A 21,243-nucleotide genomic window follows, 5' to 3' on the forward strand; every position below is an offset into this window, starting at 1 on the left:
TCGTCGTCAGTTCAAGTTTTTCTGAATGTGGATTTTGGTCTTTACTTACAAACCTTAAGGAATTAGTATTGTTTATAGTAGACATAAATATTTAAATAGACTTGAAAACATAGGGCACCATGTACGAACCTTCTTTTAAGAACTTTGCAACCACAGGAAAAATATTACCTACCCATAATCCCCATAAGCTACTATCACAGTATTTTTCACACTAATTAGTGTCGTCTAGCGAATTAGAAAGAGCCTGTAAAGTTTGTGAGGTTGTATAGGAGGTAATCTCTGGATCTACTGAACCGATTCGGATATTTATATTTATTTATTTATTCATTTATTGCACATAAAATAGGTACTTCGTATATTTACCAATAGAAAGCACAATTTGTGAGTGGCTATTAAATTAACTTTTTGTGACAGAACGAAAATCACGCGGGCGAAGCCCCGGCATGCAGGAAGATTTATTATTACCGATGTTCTGTGTTTATAAAAAATGGCTGGAAATTTTAGTTAATTAACTCTGTGGTATCAATATGATGTCATTCATGTTAGTTACTTACTTCGTATTAAATATGATAAATTCGAGCCGAGAATTGGTATTGCCATAAAAATAGAAACAATAATAATCGGGTGTTGTCGAAATACCGATTTATTATGATAAGGCATAGAAAATAACACTTTTTTACGGACGATAAGTTATGAACTTACTAGCTTTCCGCCCGCGGCTTCGCCCGCGTGGAATTTTGTCTGTCACAGAAAAACTTTATCGCGCGCGTCCCTGTTTCAAAAACCGGGATAAAAACTATCCTATGTTCTTTCCCGGGACTCAAACTATCTCTATGCCAAATTTCATCAAAATCGGTTGCGAGGTTTAAGCGGGAAAGCGTAACAGACAGACAGACAGACAGACAGAGTTACTTTCGCATTTATAATATTAGTTGGGATGAGACATTAAGGTAAATATTGTGGCATCTTGTGCAGTTTAAATATTAAATGCGTGTCATATGTGATGATTCACTGTATTAATTTCAATCAAATTTGTCGCTGATTGACGAATATCGGACTTAGTTTAATAGTGCCTATTCCCTTAGTAAGTAAAAGATAACGGCTGTGATTTATATGAGTCATGTATTTTTATCATTGACGCACTCCCCTCACGCACGCATCGAGATTATTAAGATCCGCCAACTGAAATTTGTATTTTCAAACTTTTATTTTTTAATGAACTAAAGATGGCTAAGGCATGACAATTTAAAAAAAAAATACGGTAAAGTAAATTTTATTTCAAAATGGTTTTACAGTTAATAATACAAAATAATACTTTATAGACTAGAAAATATTTTTAAGTCACAGCAGTAGACCAGATAGATAGGTACTATTTTTACCAGGGCTTTAATTAATCTAAGGTTATCAGCAGCAGTTTCTATGATATACAGGGTGATTTTGTTATCAGTATCCAGTTTTTTTAAGCTCTATAGAACAATTTAACAATACAACTTTATCTTAATAATTCTTAATAGCGGTAATTTTCGCGAAAATAAAATTTTAAAATGTAATTCGCGGGTTTATTAATTTTACAAAATCACCCTGTAAATTACCAATTTTTTAACTATGCATGTCTTTTCCTCCGCAGTAGTCCAAATCGTCTCAGAAGTTTCTGCAACGGGCTCTGTGTTTGCACCAGCACAGAGTAGCACAGCACTCGTTGACCGCTCTCATTGTACACTCGCCACTGCAAATAGCCTCGCTGGTTCTGTAATTAAAACAAAAAAGATATTAATTGTATCTATTTCGGACAAATCTTCGTCACAAAACGAACTTTGTACCAACTCTATTGTCCTTAATGTAGGTATCTACTATAAATAGAATAGTATGCAATAAACAATTACTTGGTAGGTAATTTCGAATTAAAAAAATAATCTAATCTGATAACGGGGTGACGTGACATGACGTCTGTGACACTGTGATCTTCTATGCGATCACAGATTAGAGAGTATGTCTATATGCGATACCTACCTATCATAGAAATAATCCTATTCAGATTTTTCCTGCTGTTCATTTCCCTGCCTAGTCGCGTCATGTGCAAAAGTCAGCGTGCAGTGCTACAGGGTGACTGGAACTGATCTCGTCCATAATATGAATAAGATAAAACTTCTTTGACTTTTCATTAACAAAATAAAATTGACCTCCTCTAATGCGAATTTGATAATATTCACATTCTTTTTCTTATTCACATTCCATTCTCCTCGGTATTCGTTATTATAGAAAAATTGGCATTTGGCTGGCACAATATCTGCCTAGGTTTTGGAAAATACACTCGCTTTGGTGATTGGTTGATGTCGAAATTACCTAAGCTTATTACTTTTTGATAAGTAAATATTAATCTTCTCCGATATTAATTAATACCTACCTTCTTATTAGATACGGAATGGACTCAAACAATGCATTTGTAATAATATGAAAGCATATGTAAGAAATCTATCAAGCTGTTTTTATTTTAATCTTTTAAGTATTTAATCCGTAGTGCGTCCCCATACTGCCACTTACTTACAAGTAAAAATATAAACTAATGCGTATTAGGTACTTGACTTTATCCCCCATGCATGCTAGATAAGTAAGCAGGTATTTATTTATTTACTTGTAAATAACACTTACCAATGCCATGTTCTGGGGTACCGACATTTTGCTAGTCAAAGAAGATATAGTGTTGGGCACCACAGGGCAAACTACCGTTTCACATTGCTCTGGAAGACATAACAAAAACGAATTAATACTTTTAATACTAGCTAGAAATATTTTACCTAAAATACAAATTCTTAATAATGTCTATAGCCTAAATACTATTGTTAATGTGGACAATGCGATGGTCACCACCCTTGTGGAAGTTGCGTGTGTCATGTGTGGACATTACACATTACACATTACCACTAGAGCTCCCATCATGCCATGCTTCAGAAATTCTTCTAGTTCCTTTTGCCACGAAATCGTGTCAAAAGCTCAGATCATAGATGATCTGAGGTCAAAAGGAACGGTCGTGAGGCTCTCGGTGGATAGCTGAAGCATGTCGCTTGTGCTTGTTCTGTCGTCTGTACTCTGTACCTACTTGTAATTCGTTAATTTTATTCAACGATTTTATTTAACTAGCTGTTGAAATCAATTTGTACAACAGAAAGCCTCGCTACGAATTACCGTGGCTTTGTTTGAAGTGTCTAAAGTGCTTAGATTGAATTTTAACTAAGTAAGTAATCTGTTGACGTGGAATGTCCCGAACCGATAGCATCAGCATAACTATCTACACAACCAGACATCAAGGTTAGCCAGGTTAATAAAAAAGGGTGAGTACTACTTAGTTCGCCGGGGCCAGCCACAATAAGAATAAGTAATGTAAGCCACGAGGTAGACAATAAAACACGTGTTGTAACTAAAAAAGCAGTTTTATCTGATCAAGTATGTACGACGACGTACCTACGTGTTACTTAGTTCGTAACTACGTTATTGTATTATTTTTATGACTAAGCAGCGGATGAGGAGTTGACGCAGTGTGATACCTCTCTGTAGGTAAAGTAAGTAGGTATACATAGGTGAAATGAATTTAAAATGTATTCGACGATTACAATTGCAAATCAATCGTAAAATCGAATAACAAATCAAATACGCAATCGTATGACCATGACTATGTTCTTCCTAACAAGGTATTAAAATATTGAAAGGTTTAGGCGATGATGAATAAATTGATAATTTATAATATTTAATGAATATTATTAAAAAAAACTTAAGGTAAGAAGTATACGACTCTAGGCTAGGTGCTTGCGCTCTTGCCGGGAGTCTAACGCTAACGACGATCTCAGAAGCTTTAAAACTCTTACTCTTACCCTACACAAAGAGTAATTGACAGTCTCTCTAATTGACCTGTGGTTGGCTGGCAGAGAATGCCACCTGGCATTTAGTCCGCCACTGTACTAAGAGTATATTATGTGCAAAAAGTATAAAAAAATAAAACAAAGAAAACAATTAACATAGGTATTTTGTTTACTTACCTGGAGTAACTTCTGGTCTTAAGTTGACATAGTTGATGTTTATCAGCACATCTTGATCCAACTTTCTTGACATGAAGTCTGAAATAAAAATAATACTTTAGCATAATTTTGAACTTAAATACCTACCATCACAACATTATTTATTTAGCACTTGTGTTTGTACTGTATTTCATGTTGTTAACCCATTAAATAAATAAATAAGTAACTAGAAAATAGTAAAGGGAATGAGTGGAGTGGGAGTCCGTCAGGTAATCAGGTTATAGTGGGGTATGCCCTGCCCTAGAACCCCACGTATAACCCCACTAGCTGTCCCGTGACTGGTGGGTATACAAATTCATGTATTTTCCTGACGAAAAAAAATTGTACGTACCAGCAAAAAATTCTATACTGACAGGGACTGTTTCACCCAGAGTTACAAAGCAAGGCGGCATCAGCTCACATCCTTCTATGTCGACCGACGTCAGCTCGTATGCCGATCCTGAAAAATATTTTGCCAAGTGATGATATAAAAAAAACTAAAATAGCAGAAACAGGACTAAGTCATATAACAGCATGGTTAGAGCACAATCTTCTAACAATTAACTCCCAAAAAACCAAATTCCTCTGTTTTAGCAAGACAAAAGCCAAAAGTCCAGACAACAATTTATGCCTAACGTTACACACATTCCCCTGCAACCAGAACATACAATCACCCTGTCATTGTCCTACTCTCTCCCGCATTCAGACAATCAAATATCTGGGTGTCACTGTCGATGACAACCTCCAATGGAAGCAACATCTAAATGTAGTCTCCGCTAAGGCGCGCAAACTCATATTTGCATTCAGACAGTTACGTATTGCAGCAGATCACGATCTTCTTGTCTCAACTTACAAAGCTCTTTGTCAATGCATCCTTACTTACTGTCTATGTGTTTGGGGTAACGCGGCGAAGACTCATATGATTCTGCTGGAAAGAGCTCAAAGAGCCGTTCTCAAAGTTGCACTAGGTCTTCCTTATCGGTTCCCAACAGAGCATCTGTATCAGCAAGCTAGGGTTCTCCCAGTCCGTAAATTATACATACTATTAACCTTATGTAGATTCCACAACAAAATAGTCCCACATACAACATTAGACAAAAGGAGAGTCCCTAGGTTCACTATTCCCATAACACACTCAGGACTCATGAAACGGCATTTTTCACACATGGCCCCTAGACTGTACAACAAAATACTTGCAACAAGTAAAGACATCACACAACTTGTTTCGGTAACGTTTAAAAAACTTATTATAAAATGGATGGAACAATATACGTACGACACTTTAGAAAAGTTAATCCAGACAATAACTAGTTTCTCTTAGCACACTTATTCACTTACACACAAAATCACACTCACACTATCACACACACATTTTTGTTTTGTTTTTCTATTTAAATTATTTTTTAAATTAAAAGATAAAATTTAATCTAAACACTAAATTTTAGTCTTATGTTTTTTTGAGGAGGAGCCTGACTCTCGTTACACAGGTTAACCTTATACGAGAGCGGCACATATCTTGTAATTGTAAAGTGTTTATTTAATAAAAGTATTTTCATTTTCATTTTCAAAATAATGTTACTAAAAAAAAACAAAATGCAATAAATAATTATGATTATGAATTTATGATTTAAGTTCTTGCCATTTCTTTAATATCCTGTTAAATGACCTAGTTAGTAAGAAAAGTCGTTATTTATTTTGAACAGCCTATGTAATACCAGAGCCTTATAGCCAACAAATGACTCCTTGCGCAATCTACTTCTAATTATTGATTTAGTTCCAGGCTTTTTAATCTGGGACTCTGAAGTACGCTTAAGGGTCTGCTGTACCATGTGCACTTACTTAACCCCTGGAAGCTCGGCCTTGAGTTCGGGACTCGGGTTCGTTGACAGCCGTCTAAGTCCAAGATTTGTTTTAGAATGTATGACTACGAGTAGGATAGGATCGGATTACATTTAACAGGTTAGCTATACATTATATTTTTAAAGAATGATGCACCTTACATTTATGGATATAAAAATTGTAGGTAGGTACTTACATACCTACCTATATCTTGGATTATGACCTGTTTAATTACGTAGATGTTCAAGTACCTACCTATGTACAATCATTAAAATGTATAAAAAACCCAAGATTAACTAGATATTATAAACCATACAAAGAAACATAGGTATTTTAATTTAGGGTAAAGATACCCCTTTTTGGCCACTGTCTTGTCTTACCTTTTTTGGTCACTTAGTTACATAAGGTTGATTTTACTATCAAAATACTATAACATTAAAATTATTTCATGAATAGTTAAGCCTCGAGATTATTATAAAAATACACTTTGAAAATACTGTAATTTTGTAATTTCATAATGCTTATTTAAAGTAGCCAAAATGGTGTAACTAATGAATAAAGTTGTGCAAAACCAGCATTTCTGCCCTAATTTGCTGTTATCAACCATTATGACGGCAATCAAAATAAAAGAAAATCAGTGCTAACAATCTAACAGTACTTATTGTCAATATTCGTAAAGATAAAGGAAGTTCTTAGATTAGTAATGAGTGTAATGACTAGACCTTACGTAGCATCTTTTGAGTTTTGACGTAATGTCAGCAAATAAGGTAACTTGAAGGAAGGGCACCTGCCTTTAGAATCAAATAGCTTTTTTTTTTTAATTATAGTCGTCATCGATCGTTATGTGGTCATATTCCAGCCCGCACACAGTCGTACCTGATCGTAGCTACTTACAAAATTATAGGATCATAGGGTCCGTCTAAGTCCACCTAAGTGAATGGAGGGGGCAGTTCTAGTCTAAAAATACATTTTATGGGAGTAAACAGTCAGTTGTCTTCAGCTCTGTTTTATCATACTACCTATAATCCCAATATCAAATCCACAGTGTTAGACAACAGTGGATATTAATAGATATTTTAGTGAATGACTTTCAATGCACTTCAACCAACTTGATAAATTGACCAAAAACTTACCACAATCTTGGAAAACTACTGCCGAGATGTGGCCGGTTAACAAAATCACACACAAAACGAGATTAATTGAAAACATTTGTTAATTTCTTTATTGGCAATAAAAGATAAAGGACTTCAAGAAACTTTATAAGACTAATTAAAAGGCGCGTAGGCAACGCCTACCGTGATTATCGATTGTGATTACATACAAGTGACTTCAACTACTTAAAATAAACATACCTACCTGCATCGACACCGAGTGACGTGTGATTAAGACACGATTTTTCACAATAAATTAATATCTTACCGATCTTAAACATTTTTTATCATTTTTAACATCGATTGTCGCAGTTTCATGAATTTTGTTTGAATGAGATAAGTGATTTCTATAATGTTTTCCAAATATTTTTTTAGTAGGTAAGTAGTTAGTACCTTACATTCTTCTAACATGGAATAACGCTGACCTAGAGCGGAAAAAGCTACTTTTATAGTTTCTAATTCCAAACAACATTAAGTAGGAAATATAACTTATTAGCTGTATACAGTATAACGATAACGCTTCGCATAATTTAGATTTAAATCCCCAAACAAAGCTACCTATTTTATTCAAAGCACGACGAGCTCCTATTAACACCCATCCATATCACATTTATTTCCTTATGGTTTCCGTAAGAGTCCCATAAGGAAATCATTTTTAGCAAATGAAGATTTGTATTCTTCCTGTTTTAATATTGGTTAAATTGCTTCATTGCCCGTTTACAAGTTGAGGCTAGCTGTTGATGATGACTGCTTAGCTATGGCCTATGACATCATGGTTGTGTAGTTTGAACATATCGTGTAAAAATACTTTGTTCCCTCTATGTTTATTTGCGTTTTTTGTAAAAATATTATATTTTGTATATTTGTCCTGTGAGCTATCCAGCCAGTATATCCAGTTGAGTCTGCGCGCACGGGGGACTTTTGCCACCGCGCCGTGACAGTAAGTAGGTATGTCTTTCTAAAGATAAATAAGAATAAGTACCATGTTGTTTCTCTTTTCCTCTTCTAATAAGAGTAGGCGCACACAGTTGATTTTTCGTCGGCCGATAGTTTAGTCGGGCAGTTGATCAGTATGGGCATGTATGGGAGTGCGCACACTACGCCGATTCGATTTGACCGATTCTTCATACAATTTAAAATCGGGCACAACTATCGGCCAACTAAAAATCAACGGTGTGCGCCTACTCTTAAAGTGTAAAAGAGAAAGCTTCATCACGGTGACAAAAAGTCACCCGTGCGCGCGCGCGCCTTTTTACATACTAACTACAGAGAACTAAAATTTTAAAGTTATGAGAGCTATCGTTTTTATACTTGGCGCTACTAGGTACCGCTACAGCGGCAGCACGTTGGCGTCAAGAGTCAAGACCTTACTCTACAGTGGCGCCAACTGGTGAGCGTTAAAACGATGGTTAAGGTAAAAAAGCACACTGTGGGTCTAGACTAGACCATTGCAAATTATAATCGCAAACCAGGCGAAAAGTGGTCGAAAAGCCCTCTTTTTGTATGGAGTTTTGACGGACTCGATTTTCGATTCGATCAAAAAGTGTATTTTGTCTAGGGGGGCTGGTATTTATGTATAATGTTACAGGAAATATGTATAATCTGGCATTCTATACAATACCTAGGCAATGTATAAAATGCCTAAAACGTTCGGGTAATATAAAATATAATTCATTTTATACTTTGACTAAGTATGGTATACATAATTATACAATACCGGATGCGCAGCCGGCAATGTATGTAAAAGACAATAGCAAGAAAAGAAGAGAAGATGACTGGCCAGGCAGAAACCTAGAAAAGTTTTAAGTTGTTAATGAGTACTTACTGGAAATTAATATAAAAATGTAATGGAAAATAATAATGTGATTTCATACATTGCCTAGACGCACCAGACATTCTATACATTACCTAGGTATTTTATACCTGAATTATAAACATTGCCGGTGACACATTTTTCATAGGAAGTTTGGTTGAAATCGGAGCGTGTAGCTACCAAATTAATGGAAGTACTGATTTCAGACACATATTTTAATTTATGTTTTTAGGTAACAGTGTAGGATTTTTATTAAAATTAAGTCTCTTCTCCCTCTCTGCACTTATTTATTCAATTTATCATCAAGCGCAGGAAGAAATCGGACCCAATTTGACTGACTGACATTACTGACAATGACAGCTGTCTTGTTGACGTTTGTTTGTTTACCATTATCAAATGGTACAAGTCGAGCACATTTTATTTAATTTTAGCCGCATTTCATTCATTATATACACTGAAAATGATTACTAGACAATTTTTTAAAAATAATGTAATAATTAGAATAAGTATTCAAAATTGTAGTGTAAGATTACGACATAAACTAACTGAAAAAACCAATGAAAAAGACCTCAAACTGGCAAGTGATGTTACTAATTACTTAGAAAACTCAGCGGAATATTGTAATGTTAAAGATAAACTACCTAATTTTTTGCTAAGAAAATATAAAACACCAGAAAGCATGTATTTGATAAACATACAGACTGCGAAACATATCGCTACTACTGTGTCTAAACATATAAACGATGCATCAACAGTTATTGAAGTTAATCCGGGGCTCGGATTCTTGAGTGAAGAGCTGCTTCATCAATTGAATAATCATATTTATATGTATGAAACATCTAATCATTTTTCTTCTCATCTTAGTGTGAGTATAATGTTAATTTATTATTCTGCTATTGCCAAACCTATAATACCTATTAAGATACACCAAATCAACATCAGACCATTAGTATCTTTAAGATCAAACTATTTCTGTTTTACCTAGCTATCACTGAAGTTAACAATATGTTATTCTAGTTTAAATATTCATTTTAAAATAATTTAATATGTGTTTGTGTTCAGAGTCTACTAGGTAAACATCCTGGCCGAGTGACTTACAAAGTTGCAGATTTTTTTGGAATGTGGAAACTAGCATTTAAAGATAAAATAGACAATGGGAATAGGATACAAGAATTATTAGGAAGTCTCTCTACTAATGATAGCAGTGAGTATCTTTTTTAATTTTTAAAACAACAATATCAAAAATAAATTATTCACAATCCTATGTTCAATAAAATTATTATTAAATCTATGAGACAATACTAACTGAACTCCAGAAATGTTAATTAAAGTAATAATTGCTTAGCCTGCCAGATACTAATAAAAAGAGTTTTTATGAGGTAAAATTCCAGTCATTGGATAAAACGCCCCTTGAACTTCTTTTGTGAATATTACTTCAAATGCAAATTTTGAAGGAGATGAAGATCTTTGTTGATATTCGTTGTTATAATAGAAACACTAGCTATTTTAAATAAACAAAAATTTAAATTTTAACAATAACTTTACTACATGGACCATAAGTATCCAATGACTGGAAGTTTACCCTATCAAGATACCTACTACAATATTTCCAAAACATGTTTACTTAGGTACTTATTTATTTTTTTACAGGTAGAACTGTGAAAATAATTGGATCAATGCCTGGATTGACCTTTATTAAGCATCTTTTGAATAATATAATATTTCATACAACAACTAATCAACTAGGGAGGCCAGATCTCTTCATAACAATGCCTGGGCACCATTACCAGGTATTTTAATAATTTAATCATTTATTTATACATATTTCTTAGCATACCTACAAAACTTTATACTCATGTTAAATATCTTCTAGTTTCTTACAGACAATCAAATCCAGTTTAGCAAGCACAAGTCAGTGCCTGCACTGTTTCAACTGTTCTTTGACTACAAAGTGTTGACCACAGTCCCCAAAGTTCACTTTTTGCCATGGGCCTTTCCTCCAAGCAGCAAAAAAAGTTCAGTGGTAAGAAAATTGCATGGTAATTTAAAACCATATAAATCTCCTATTTACTTAATCCCACCGATTACTACCCACGACTTTGCCCGTGTGAAATAAAATTTGTCACAGATCATTATCATTATAGCCTATGTGTATGTTATTCTGATGTATAAACAATACTGTAAAGTTTCATCAAAATCCGTTCAGTAGCTGTTGCATGAAAGAGTAACAAACATACATCCTTACAAACTTTCGCATTTATAATGTTAGTAGGAAGTAAGATATATTTTATAATGGCAGTATATTTATTAAAATTCGGGTGTGAAGCAAAGTCTCTTGTTCATTCACTAGTATTTTAATTTATTGTAAATTATTTGTTTTTAGCTGGACGAATGCAATTTATATCTTGTTAATATCACGCAGAAAAAGGAATTGCCATGCCCTTCGGAATATCTACCTCTGCTATGGTACTTCTTTAAGCCACATATGTTTTCGAAGTCAACGAGGGTTATCCCAATGTTAGAGTAAGTATTTTTTAAAGAAATATTAAGCAATACTTTTTAACTAACGAGAAACAGTTAAAGGTTAATGTCGACTTTTTAGGCAGTGGATCCCTGGCTGTGGGGTGTGGCTAATCACAGGACAAGACCCACCAGACACCAATAAAAAGATTGCACCAGGAAAAGACGATGCTGAACTTCCCCACATGACTATATTTACGGAATTTGGCGACCTCAATCTCAAGCAGAAGATAACAGTTTTTAAAAAGTATGTAGTTACTTGTTAAAACTGTTGTTATTTTTTTTTCTCTATCTCGTTTTAGACGAGTTTGTTGAAAAACGAGATGTTTCATTGTATGTATTATTTATATTGCAGATTTGTGTCTTGGCCAGAATTTGAACAGTGCCCATTTAAAGTCACAATGGAAAATAATTTACCGAAATTCGTCTTAGACCTGGATGGTGAAGATAAAGATAATATTGGTACTCACATTGATGATATAGAACATTCAGATGCAGAGGTTGAAACTTAATAAATTATGATTTAATTTACCTACTTTATGAAATTATTTGTTCCTCCTATCCTGTTAGGATTAGGTTTATTTTATAACAGCTAGAGGCTTTATGTATTTTTAATTTCCGCATAACACCTTTTAAATAAACAGACGTATGTATTTGTAAGTGATTTTTTTCTATACGTATTATAGACAAGATCTTAAATCTTGTCTTCTCTGATTTGTGATTTGAGACCTTGAGGCTTCTTTTCATCCTAAAATCGACTAGATGACCCTTGTTATAGTTCGAGTGATTTAAAGCATTATGCACAAGCACATGTGACGTCTGCAATTTTTTTATGACATTATTACTATCTATGCTATAATAAATGCAATAGATATTATTGTACACTGGTCATCACAAAAATCGACCCTCCCGCGACAAGCACTTTCAAACGTATGCATCCCCACTTCCCACCAATATTGGCACCATTTAAAAGCCCAGTTCTAAACTTCATTTAATTAAAGGAAAGGTTTTTACCCCAAAAATGTGTCTGTAAAAGAATCCAGTCACTTCTTCAAAAAATAGGTAGTTACGCTTGAGCCAACTTTTATGGCTATAAAACTGTTAAGTTGGGATTAATCGCTATCCATCTGTTAAAGAGGACACGTGAGATCATTATTTGGTTTTATAACCATGAAAATTGGTTTAATTGATCCCAGAGGGGAGCCCAAAGTGAGGTCTTTTTTCAAATTCAATTTTTTTGTATAATTATGTTTGTTAATCGTTTATTAAGAAATTAAATGTGTTTTCTTTAAGGATATTTATTGGGCTTTCAAATAACACCAATATTATTGGGGCACCATGATTTGTGTCAGTAGAAACGAGTTTTCCTGTAAAACTTAGGTGGGCCGATTTTTGTGATGACCAGTGTATTTTAAATAAAATACTTTTGTTTCAATGAAACGAAATAATACCAATATATTCAATAATACAATAAAATACTGATCACTAACACAAAATTATTAAAAACAAAATTTAACAATTTACAAATACAAATTATTATAAGTAAGTAAGCCTATTTTAAATAAGTCGTACAATCTATATTATTAACAGTAGCATATACGTATATTGTACAATTTATGTCTTATTCAGTTGATTTGATATAACAATATTGCTTTATAGAATTAAAATACGTTGGAACTGCTTTACTAATCCTAATGGAAATGTATTATTAGGCAATAAAATTAATTGGACTCCCTATTTACTAATATAATATTATAACAAACAATGAGACAATGTAAATTCGAATATTGTTCTATACATGAACTATTATCAACAAACAGTTAATCTCACGAGCCACTTTTCCTTTCTACCAAATACTATAAAATAATCGCTGTCACACTATGCCACTATTTTCCTAAAAATAAATACAATTGTAGACAGTTTTATAGCAAAGTGCACTAGCGTATTCATCTTATATACATTTTGAAGACTTTGTAACAACTAAAAGTATGTATGTATTTGTATAATACCTACATGTAAATATTTAAAAAATACTTTAACATAATATCTGGTTTTTAATTCGTGTCAGTACATAATTATGTATGACATTTTATTACGATTCTGAACATGAAGTTGAGGAATTTCTTTGAGTTCTTTTTATCCAAAACTCATTTTACTGACTTGAATTAAAAAACACAAATAATGGTGAGTTTACCTCTAATTTCACACCACCACCTTATTTACAAATCACTGCTAATTAAGTACAGTTTTATGTAAGTATGTGATAATAAGTAGTATTGCAGCACTGTTATAAATTTTGGAAGTGCCTCTCGTTATATGATGGTTGACTGGTTGTTTTCGGTGTTATATAATTTAATGAAGGGATATCTAATGGAATTTCATTAGCTTTTGGTTGGTATTTGCTTGTGTTTGAAGATTTTTGCAAGCTTGAATTGGTGTGGACGTTAAGGCTGATAGTGTTGAGACCATTATGCGGATTTACACTTGGGCTGGAGACAAAGTCTGTCCACTCGTCGTCGTCGGCAAACGTCGTTACCTTTTTAGGTAAAGGCGGTTGTTTAGGTTTACTAGAAACAAATTCGCCCCAAATATCGTCATCCGAAGTTTGATTAGCAAATCCTTTTTGACTGTGAACCGGAGAGGCAGTTTTGCTTTGACTATTTATTGTTTCGCTTTTCAGAGATTGAAGGGATTCAACAGGATTGAATCTTGATAAATCTTGCAAGTCTATTCCTGGATTTGGCCAATTGATCTGGGAATAACTCTCTAAAGACAATGGTTGCAATATTTGATTAGCTTTTTGTTGATTAGGCTTAGTTCCACTTGGTGAAGCAATAGTAGGTTGCAAGACGTTCGATATTGGTACCGAAGCAGGAGGGATTATTTGAGAACTAAAAATAAGCTCATTCATGCTAGATACATTTTCTACTTTTTTGGTGGCATTTTCGATTGGTCGTGTATATGGAAGTGATATGTTCTCAGACTTTTTGTCCTTTTCGGCCGAAGCAAACACTACATCAAAATCTGATAAATTATTTGCTCCATGACTAACTAAGATCTTATCGTGAACTAAACTTTTATCCATATTACTAAGACCAGATTGAGGTGGCAGTGCCGATTGAAACATTTCAAAATCATCATCTACCTTATCACTGGTACCTAAAGTTAGGTTATCATTATGTTTATTTACATCAGTACTTTTAGATACTTCAAGCTCAGCAGATAAAATGTTTTCCGACATTTGTTCTGTTTCATCATTTTTTATAGATGAATTTGACATAAAATCGGTAAAGTCGTCAAAAGTTTCTTTTACTTCACCAGGATTAGGCCAATTTAGTGTAGGCATAATAAGTTCCACTTTCACAGGTTGGAGTACTTGCGTTTCTAAGGTATAATTCGGTTTTTGTGTTACATCTTTAGATGATGCTGGATCATTGGTTTTGTCTATTGGCTTTTCATTTGTAGTTACCGGTAAATCTTTACATTGAGATGCACCTCGGAAATCTTGAAATTCCCAGTAGTCATTGTCACCTTCCAAATTATGTGCTTGTGGCGATATGTTATCTGTTTTCGGCATCAGTACGGCTGGCGCAGATCTATTATCATAATGTATAGTTTTAGATCTAGGTGTTTCAGAATCTGTAGGTGTAAATATGTGTGTGTCAGGTAAATTAATCTGTCGTATAGGTTGGATACTCAATGTATTGGAGTATATTTTGTCTGGTTTTGATGAGATGGAAGCTTCAAACACGTCCAAATCTGTAGGGCCTGGTTCCACGACAACACTTTCGTTTTCGTTACTGCAAGCTGAAACATTACAACATGAAGGTTAAAATAATTCGTAGCTTAATTTCAAGAATCTGATGCTACTTAGCATACTTATCAACAATATACAGTGTGAGTCACGTTAAAGTGTACATATGAAAATAGATGAAACTAGACCTATTTTTATCGACAAAAAAGAGGTAAAAAATTTTTTGTGATTTTTTTTAAATTTTTTATAGAATTTTTTTTCTTCCAATTACTTATTGTAAAGAAAACGTAATAACTTTTAAACTAAGCGGAATATCCTGATAAAATAAAAACAGTAATAATGCCAAATAACAGGCGATACTAAAAACATACATAAAATACACAAAAAATGCCAACAAATAATAAAAAATGATACTTTTTGAAAAAAATCTGCTTTAAAATTCGTGTTTTTTTGGTTATTTGATAAATTTCTCCAAAAAATGCCCCTATAACAGGTGGTTTTTATTACTTTGTATTATTCTCTATCGTATTATCTTTGTAAAACCAAAAATCGCATGTTTCTAACCCTATCACAACATTTGCTATGATCGTTTGAACAAAGGCCTGCCACAACATTATTCTCCGTTACAGTTAGAGACAATTTTAATTTTAACTAAAATGCTTATTTTACTTCGAAATATTTTGTTTTTATTTGAAATCTAACTTGTCTGTATCAAAATTACAAATCTAGAGCCATTTTCAGTTTCGTTGTTAACGAAGCGTTGAATGGCGCGCCCGGAGAGGCTTAGTTCAAACGATCATTGCAAACGTTGTGATAGGGATAGAGACATACGATTTTTGGTTTTACAAAGGTAATACGATAGAGAATAATACAAAGTAATAAAAACCACCGGTTATAGGGGCATTTTTTGGAGAAATTTATCAAATAACCAAAAAAACACGAATTTAAAAGCAGATTTTTTTCAAAAAGTATCATTTTTTAATATTTGTTGGCCTTTTTTGTGTATTTTATGTATGTTTTTAGTATCGCCTGTTATTTAGCATTATTACTGTTTTTATTTTATCAGGATATTTCGCTTAGTTTAAAAGTTATTACGTTTTCTTTACAATAAGTAATTGGAAGAAAAAAAATTCTATAAAAAATTTAAAAAAAATCTCAAAAAATTTTTGACCTCTTTTTTGTCGATAAAAATAGGTCTAGTTTCATCTATTTTCATATGTACACTTTAACGTGACTCACACTGTATTACGGGAAAGTAGATATTAAAGATGTATTATGGGTATGTGTTCGCGGTTCACCTACAGTCCACCACCACCACCACCATCAACCTGGTTTCTTTGATAGGCGCGCGTCCTCCAACTTATTTATTGCCAAAAGCATAATCACTATTAGAATTGAACTATCACGTAGTCTGTGAGTAGGTATAACGTAGTTATATTTATCTAGCTCCTATAATTTTGAGAGTCCAAGATTCGCGACTGCGATCGGCTTCCAATTCAATGTATGGAAGACAGCCCTGTTCATCCATTCTATGTCATGGCACAGTATAATTAATTCCATTGATATTAAATTACATTAAAATTAAGTAAATATTTTGCTCATCTATGGCGTATTTTGCGACTTACACTCAATAATTCTTGAAGACTAACTAGTTAAATGTAAACTGAAAAAGACTGCTTTTTCTAAATTATTACGATACTTACCATGAGATAATAATTCGGATATCTTGAGAGTGGAATGATTGTGAGCCATTTGGTCTAGAGTTGCCATGAGGTGTTCTAAATCTAGAAGGAGGGCTTCGGCATAGGTGACTATAGGATTTTGGGATCAGCAGGTAAATGTGTTGGAAAAGTTTGTCCATGTGCAAGACATGCAAAAAATATTTTCAATTGTGAGTAAAAGTGAAGCACCTTGGAAAAATACATTGGTTAGTAGCTATTAAACTTAATTTCTAATTCACTCTTTTGGCCATGTGCATGTGCGAAATTTACGTAATGCAATACATTGTTACCTATACTGGTACAATACCACATATTTTTTGAGTTTATCTGAACAATATTCTTAGTCACTTTCCTTATTATTCATCAACATTTTCCTCATATTCAGTCTCATATAATTTTTTTATCCTCTGTTTTAATAAATACTTAAAGTGAACTTATAGACATAAAATTTAAACCTTTATAATTATCTGAGATCTTCTGATATAATTTAAAAAAATATTAATTATGCTTCTGTTTAAAAACCAACATTTACTAAATGGCTGTTGTGGCTTGATGCTGCTACCTTCTCTTAAATCCAAGTGCTATTTAAATTTGGCACTAGCATGTGTGTAAAACATCTTGGTGTACAACATGGTAGTTTTATACAACATGGGAAAATTCAAATACACAGGAAAAATTCACAGTAATCATTATTCAACTGATGTGCAACAATAGCAAGCTTTCCACCCCAACTGCAAATGGCCTAATGCCACAGAATAATAATAAGTACTACGTACAGAAGTTTTACTTCGCGAAGGTATTTAAAAAAATGTATGCTCAATGTCATTAACAATATGGTGTAATTTAGTCTGTCTCAAGAGTCAAGCACCATTTTGTTGACAAACGTCAGTGATCGGCACTGCGCCGAAGCTATAGGGCTGACTTCGGTAAAATGATGTGACGTGAGGTGCCAAACTGCGGAAAATGGCGGAGGAAATACATGATTTAGCATGAATTATCATGAATAATATTAACTACTTATTTACCTCTCAGTGTCTTGAGGCAACTTAAAAAAGTACATTCTGTGTTTTTATTATTATTTAGGCAGTTAAATACGGCACAGTATTTAGTACACCATTTTCTTTATTTTCTTCCATCACACACAAGAATACGCGTGCGTGAGTCAATGTTCGCTCGTATGTGAGGCCTTGTCGAATAGTATCCTGTAGGTGGGCCATCGTGCGTGTTTTGTTTTCGATGAAAACTCGCGGAGATGAACAGGCCTGCTAATGCTTTCAGTGATGAAATTATATTTTTTGATGAAAAGGATTCAGCATTGAACTTTTAATGTAATTAAGCTTATTTTACACTATGTACCTTTTTAGTGTTAATATTTATTAGCTTTATTATTTAGTGTACAGTTATAAAAAAAAGGACTTACATTCTTGGCCATCTGATGTGAATGGATCAACCCACGAAGACTTCATTGCTGCCTTATCAGGATGTGCCGTTTCACTGATATTTGACTGCCCAGATTGTTTTTGTGGCTGAAGTGGTGCTGTACTTAAGTTGGCTGCAAATTTGGGCATACTGGAACTCCATTTAGGCCCAAACAGCTGTAATTTAATAAGTAAATTATTAGAAATGAAATGCGTTATTTTCCTTTCCCAATTAATTTAAGATAACACACAAGATTTATAGTAAATTATATAACATAAGATATGTATTAAAGGATACTACATATAAAAATAATATTTTAATGATACATACTATGTTTCTGGAGTCAATGCATAGAGCCTTTAAAAGTGTTTTCTGGGCTAATGAGTTATTCCAATTAACAATATATGGTTGCCTGACATCTGTTTCTAATAAATAGCCCCATGTCTCGCCCAAAGAACCCTCAAGTCTGTTATCAAGAATATTATCAGATTCTGTAACTTCTTGTTGGAATATTGAATGCATAACTTCATTAATTCTTTCAAAAATTTGATGTTCACTGTCTGTAGACTGAAGATTTAAGACTGGCACTTCCTCACAAAGAGTTTTGTCAGGGGCACTGGTGTTAGTTTGGGGTTCATTGACTGATTGAAATTCATCAAAGTCCCCAAAATCATCTTCAGAATCATGATCTTTTTCATCAGGTTGTTCAAGAGTAGTAGGTTCTGAAAATTCATCATTTGTTGCAAAGTTTGCTGTAAAGTCCCCAAAGCCATCATTTTGTGAATCTTCATTTTCCCAGGGATTTTCAGCAGTAACAAGAATGTTATCATCTGGTTTGTTATCAGAACTTATAAACTGAAAATCTTCAAAGTCATCCAAGTCATTGTTACTGGTCTGTTGTACAAAATCATTCTCAATTTCTTGTGAGACTGCAGCAGTAACATTATTTTCAACAGTATCATTGTTAAAATTTGTTGGTATTGTATCAGCCAACTCTTTAATACTCTCTTCACTCTCCGTATCATCTAATTTTGTGTGTACATCTTTCTCAATAGTTTTATCATTACCTTCTAATGTGATAGATTCTAAATTCGACCTAGTTAATTCAAGGTCATTCTGAGTGGTAGCACTACTTATTGGAATGTCACTTTGTAAATCTTTTACTAAATTTTCATCAATTTCGCTTTCATGTTTTGTAGTCCCAACTGAGGGTTCATGATCAATTTTCAAATCCAAATCTTCAATAATATCCTCTTCCAAAGCTCCCCCTCTATCATTTTCTTCAGGAATAATTTTATTTACATGAATTTTATCTGAAGATTCATTACATCTTGTATCTCCTTGGTCCACTATTTGTGCTTTATCTATCTCCTGGCAAGAGTCAGTTGTAGAAGATTGAAAATGATTAAAACTTGAAAAATTTCCATAGTCATAATCAGCATTGTCATCTTCTTGGGACACTGTAAAAAGATGGAATTCATACAGAAACTCAGATCAGACTAAAATTACAAACATAATGTATATAAAATTAGCTAGCATAAACATTTTTCATAATCCATTGATCCTAATCAGTCTAATAATGGTAGAAAAAACAAGTAGGTACGTCTATAATATCATTAGTAAGTACTGACCATTAAGCAAGTACTCATAGTAAGAACTAAGAACCTAGCAGGTAATGATGGCAGGTAAAACCTAAATAGAGATGTAAAAAGTTAATGCTAATTACTCACGATTATAGTTTATCTCAAAATCATCTGGGTCTTTGTCGTCTTCACATTGTTCTGGTGGAGGAGGAGTGCTGCAAACGAGTGGTGGAATCGACATAGTACTTTTGAAAATGTATAACAATTAGCTGTGTTGTTTTAAGAAACAATATTTTTATGCATTGGAAATATTATCACTTGATCCCACAGCCACAACTAGAATTAAATTATGATAGGAAATGGTTTATTTCCGATAATTTGTTTTTGGGACAGCTGTTGTTAATTTGTCAATTTTCGCTGTTTCAGTTTGACACGTTTGACAGACGACAGCACATCGACAACAAAAGACAGTCTGCGAATTGATATGATAAATAATGGATAGACTAAGCAAGCACTCTTATTTCTACTATTTTCGGACCACGCTAATAATGATATCCACTATTTTTTTAATGGAACAAGATGCGGTGTAGCGAAAGTGAAAAAAAAAACGTCTCTAATCTGTTTTTGACATACGTTTTTGATGTTGTGATGTGTAGTTAGTTTGGGTCTCCAAAAACATGTCAACCAACATTCAACATTTTTTGTAGGTAATTTTGTTCAATGTTGACATGTTTTTGTTGATTGTGTAGGGCAAAACGCGCTGGACACCCGGCTTTAGAGGTAGCATTTTATCTAAAAATTATTCCATTTTGATTTCATTGGTAGTATTTATTTTTTTATAACATCCCAGATTCCCAGGGCTGCGCCCATGAAGCTAAAGATAAAAATGGAGGGCAAAGTTGGAACAAAAACTTGAGTCAAATACCTACTTATATCTATCTCGCTCTCTGCGGCCCTACCTCTCTTTTTAGTGTGAACTGTAGTATTGCTATCTTCTGATTTAAATCTCCTTGTAAATTCTTCGAAATAGCCAATTCACTAACCAAATCAGAAGTTAAACAAATAAATAATTAATATTTGAAACTAAGTTAAATAAAAAATCACAAAATTGTCGGCCATTTAGGCTTAATGTGTTGGCGAATCAGGGAATTACAATCCCAATTCCTGGGTAATCGGTACCATGTGGCAACATCGGCCCAATCCGGCCCATCATGGCGGTTGTTTACTATTTTGTTTATTAAGCAGTTAATTTCGTTTGAGATTGTTTACAGGAAATAATCATTGTTTTATCACAAGAATTGGTGCAAAATTTTGTAGTGCGTGGTTGCGGTAGTACGTGGTGCCCTGGAAGTGACATAAGATTCCACGCGTAAGTGTTTATTTCGTGATTTCCG

At 33.6% G+C, this 21,243-nt stretch overlaps 4 protein-coding genes across 5 annotated transcripts in view; 1 reads left to right on the forward strand and 3 right to left on the reverse strand.

Moving 5' to 3' along the window:
- The window catches only part of LOC135080591 (DNA-directed RNA polymerase III subunit RPC6), a 52,390-nt gene that overhangs the window by 23,129 nt on the left and 8,018 nt on the right, over positions 1-21,243 (reverse strand). The window lies entirely within an intron of this gene.
- On the reverse strand, positions 1,546-7,193 carry LOC135080589 (uncharacterized). The gene is made up of 5 exons (XM_063975260.1): positions 7,022-7,193; positions 4,402-4,509; positions 4,032-4,109; positions 2,650-2,738; positions 1,546-1,747 (listed from the first exon to the last, which is right to left on the reverse strand). The coding sequence occupies exons 1-5, from the start codon at positions 7,095-7,097 to the stop codon at positions 1,604-1,606; spliced, it is 495 nt and encodes a 164-aa protein (XP_063831330.1). The 5' UTR covers positions 7,098-7,193; the 3' UTR covers positions 1,546-1,603.
- On the forward strand, positions 9,200-11,907 carry LOC135080392 (dimethyladenosine transferase 2, mitochondrial). Its single transcript, XM_063975035.1, has 7 exons — positions 9,200-9,717; positions 9,915-10,056; positions 10,503-10,642; positions 10,726-10,875; positions 11,236-11,375; positions 11,455-11,619; positions 11,728-11,907. Exons 1-7 carry the CDS (start codon positions 9,313-9,315, stop codon positions 11,882-11,884), a joined length of 1,299 nt encoding a protein of 432 aa, XP_063831105.1. The 5' UTR covers positions 9,200-9,312; the 3' UTR covers positions 11,885-11,907.
- On the reverse strand, positions 13,532-20,275 carry LOC135080590 (uncharacterized). Of its 2 annotated transcripts, XM_063975261.1 has the most exons (5): positions 19,997-20,275; positions 18,597-19,726; positions 18,268-18,442; positions 16,830-16,937; positions 13,532-15,179 (listed from the first exon to the last, which is right to left on the reverse strand). In XM_063975261.1, the coding sequence occupies exons 1-5, from the start codon at positions 20,088-20,090 to the stop codon at positions 13,660-13,662; spliced, it is 3,027 nt and encodes a 1,008-aa protein (XP_063831331.1). In that variant the 5' UTR covers positions 20,091-20,275; the 3' UTR covers positions 13,532-13,659. The 2 variants fall into 2 exon arrangements, with proteins under 2 accessions (XP_063831331.1, XP_063831332.1); XM_063975262.1 differs by lacking the exon at positions 16,830-16,937.

This window comes from Ostrinia nubilalis, chromosome 18 (assembly GCF_963855985.1).
Source record: "Ostrinia nubilalis chromosome 18, ilOstNubi1.1, whole genome shotgun sequence".
Taxonomy (NCBI): Eukaryota; Metazoa; Arthropoda; class Insecta; order Lepidoptera; family Crambidae; genus Ostrinia; species Ostrinia nubilalis.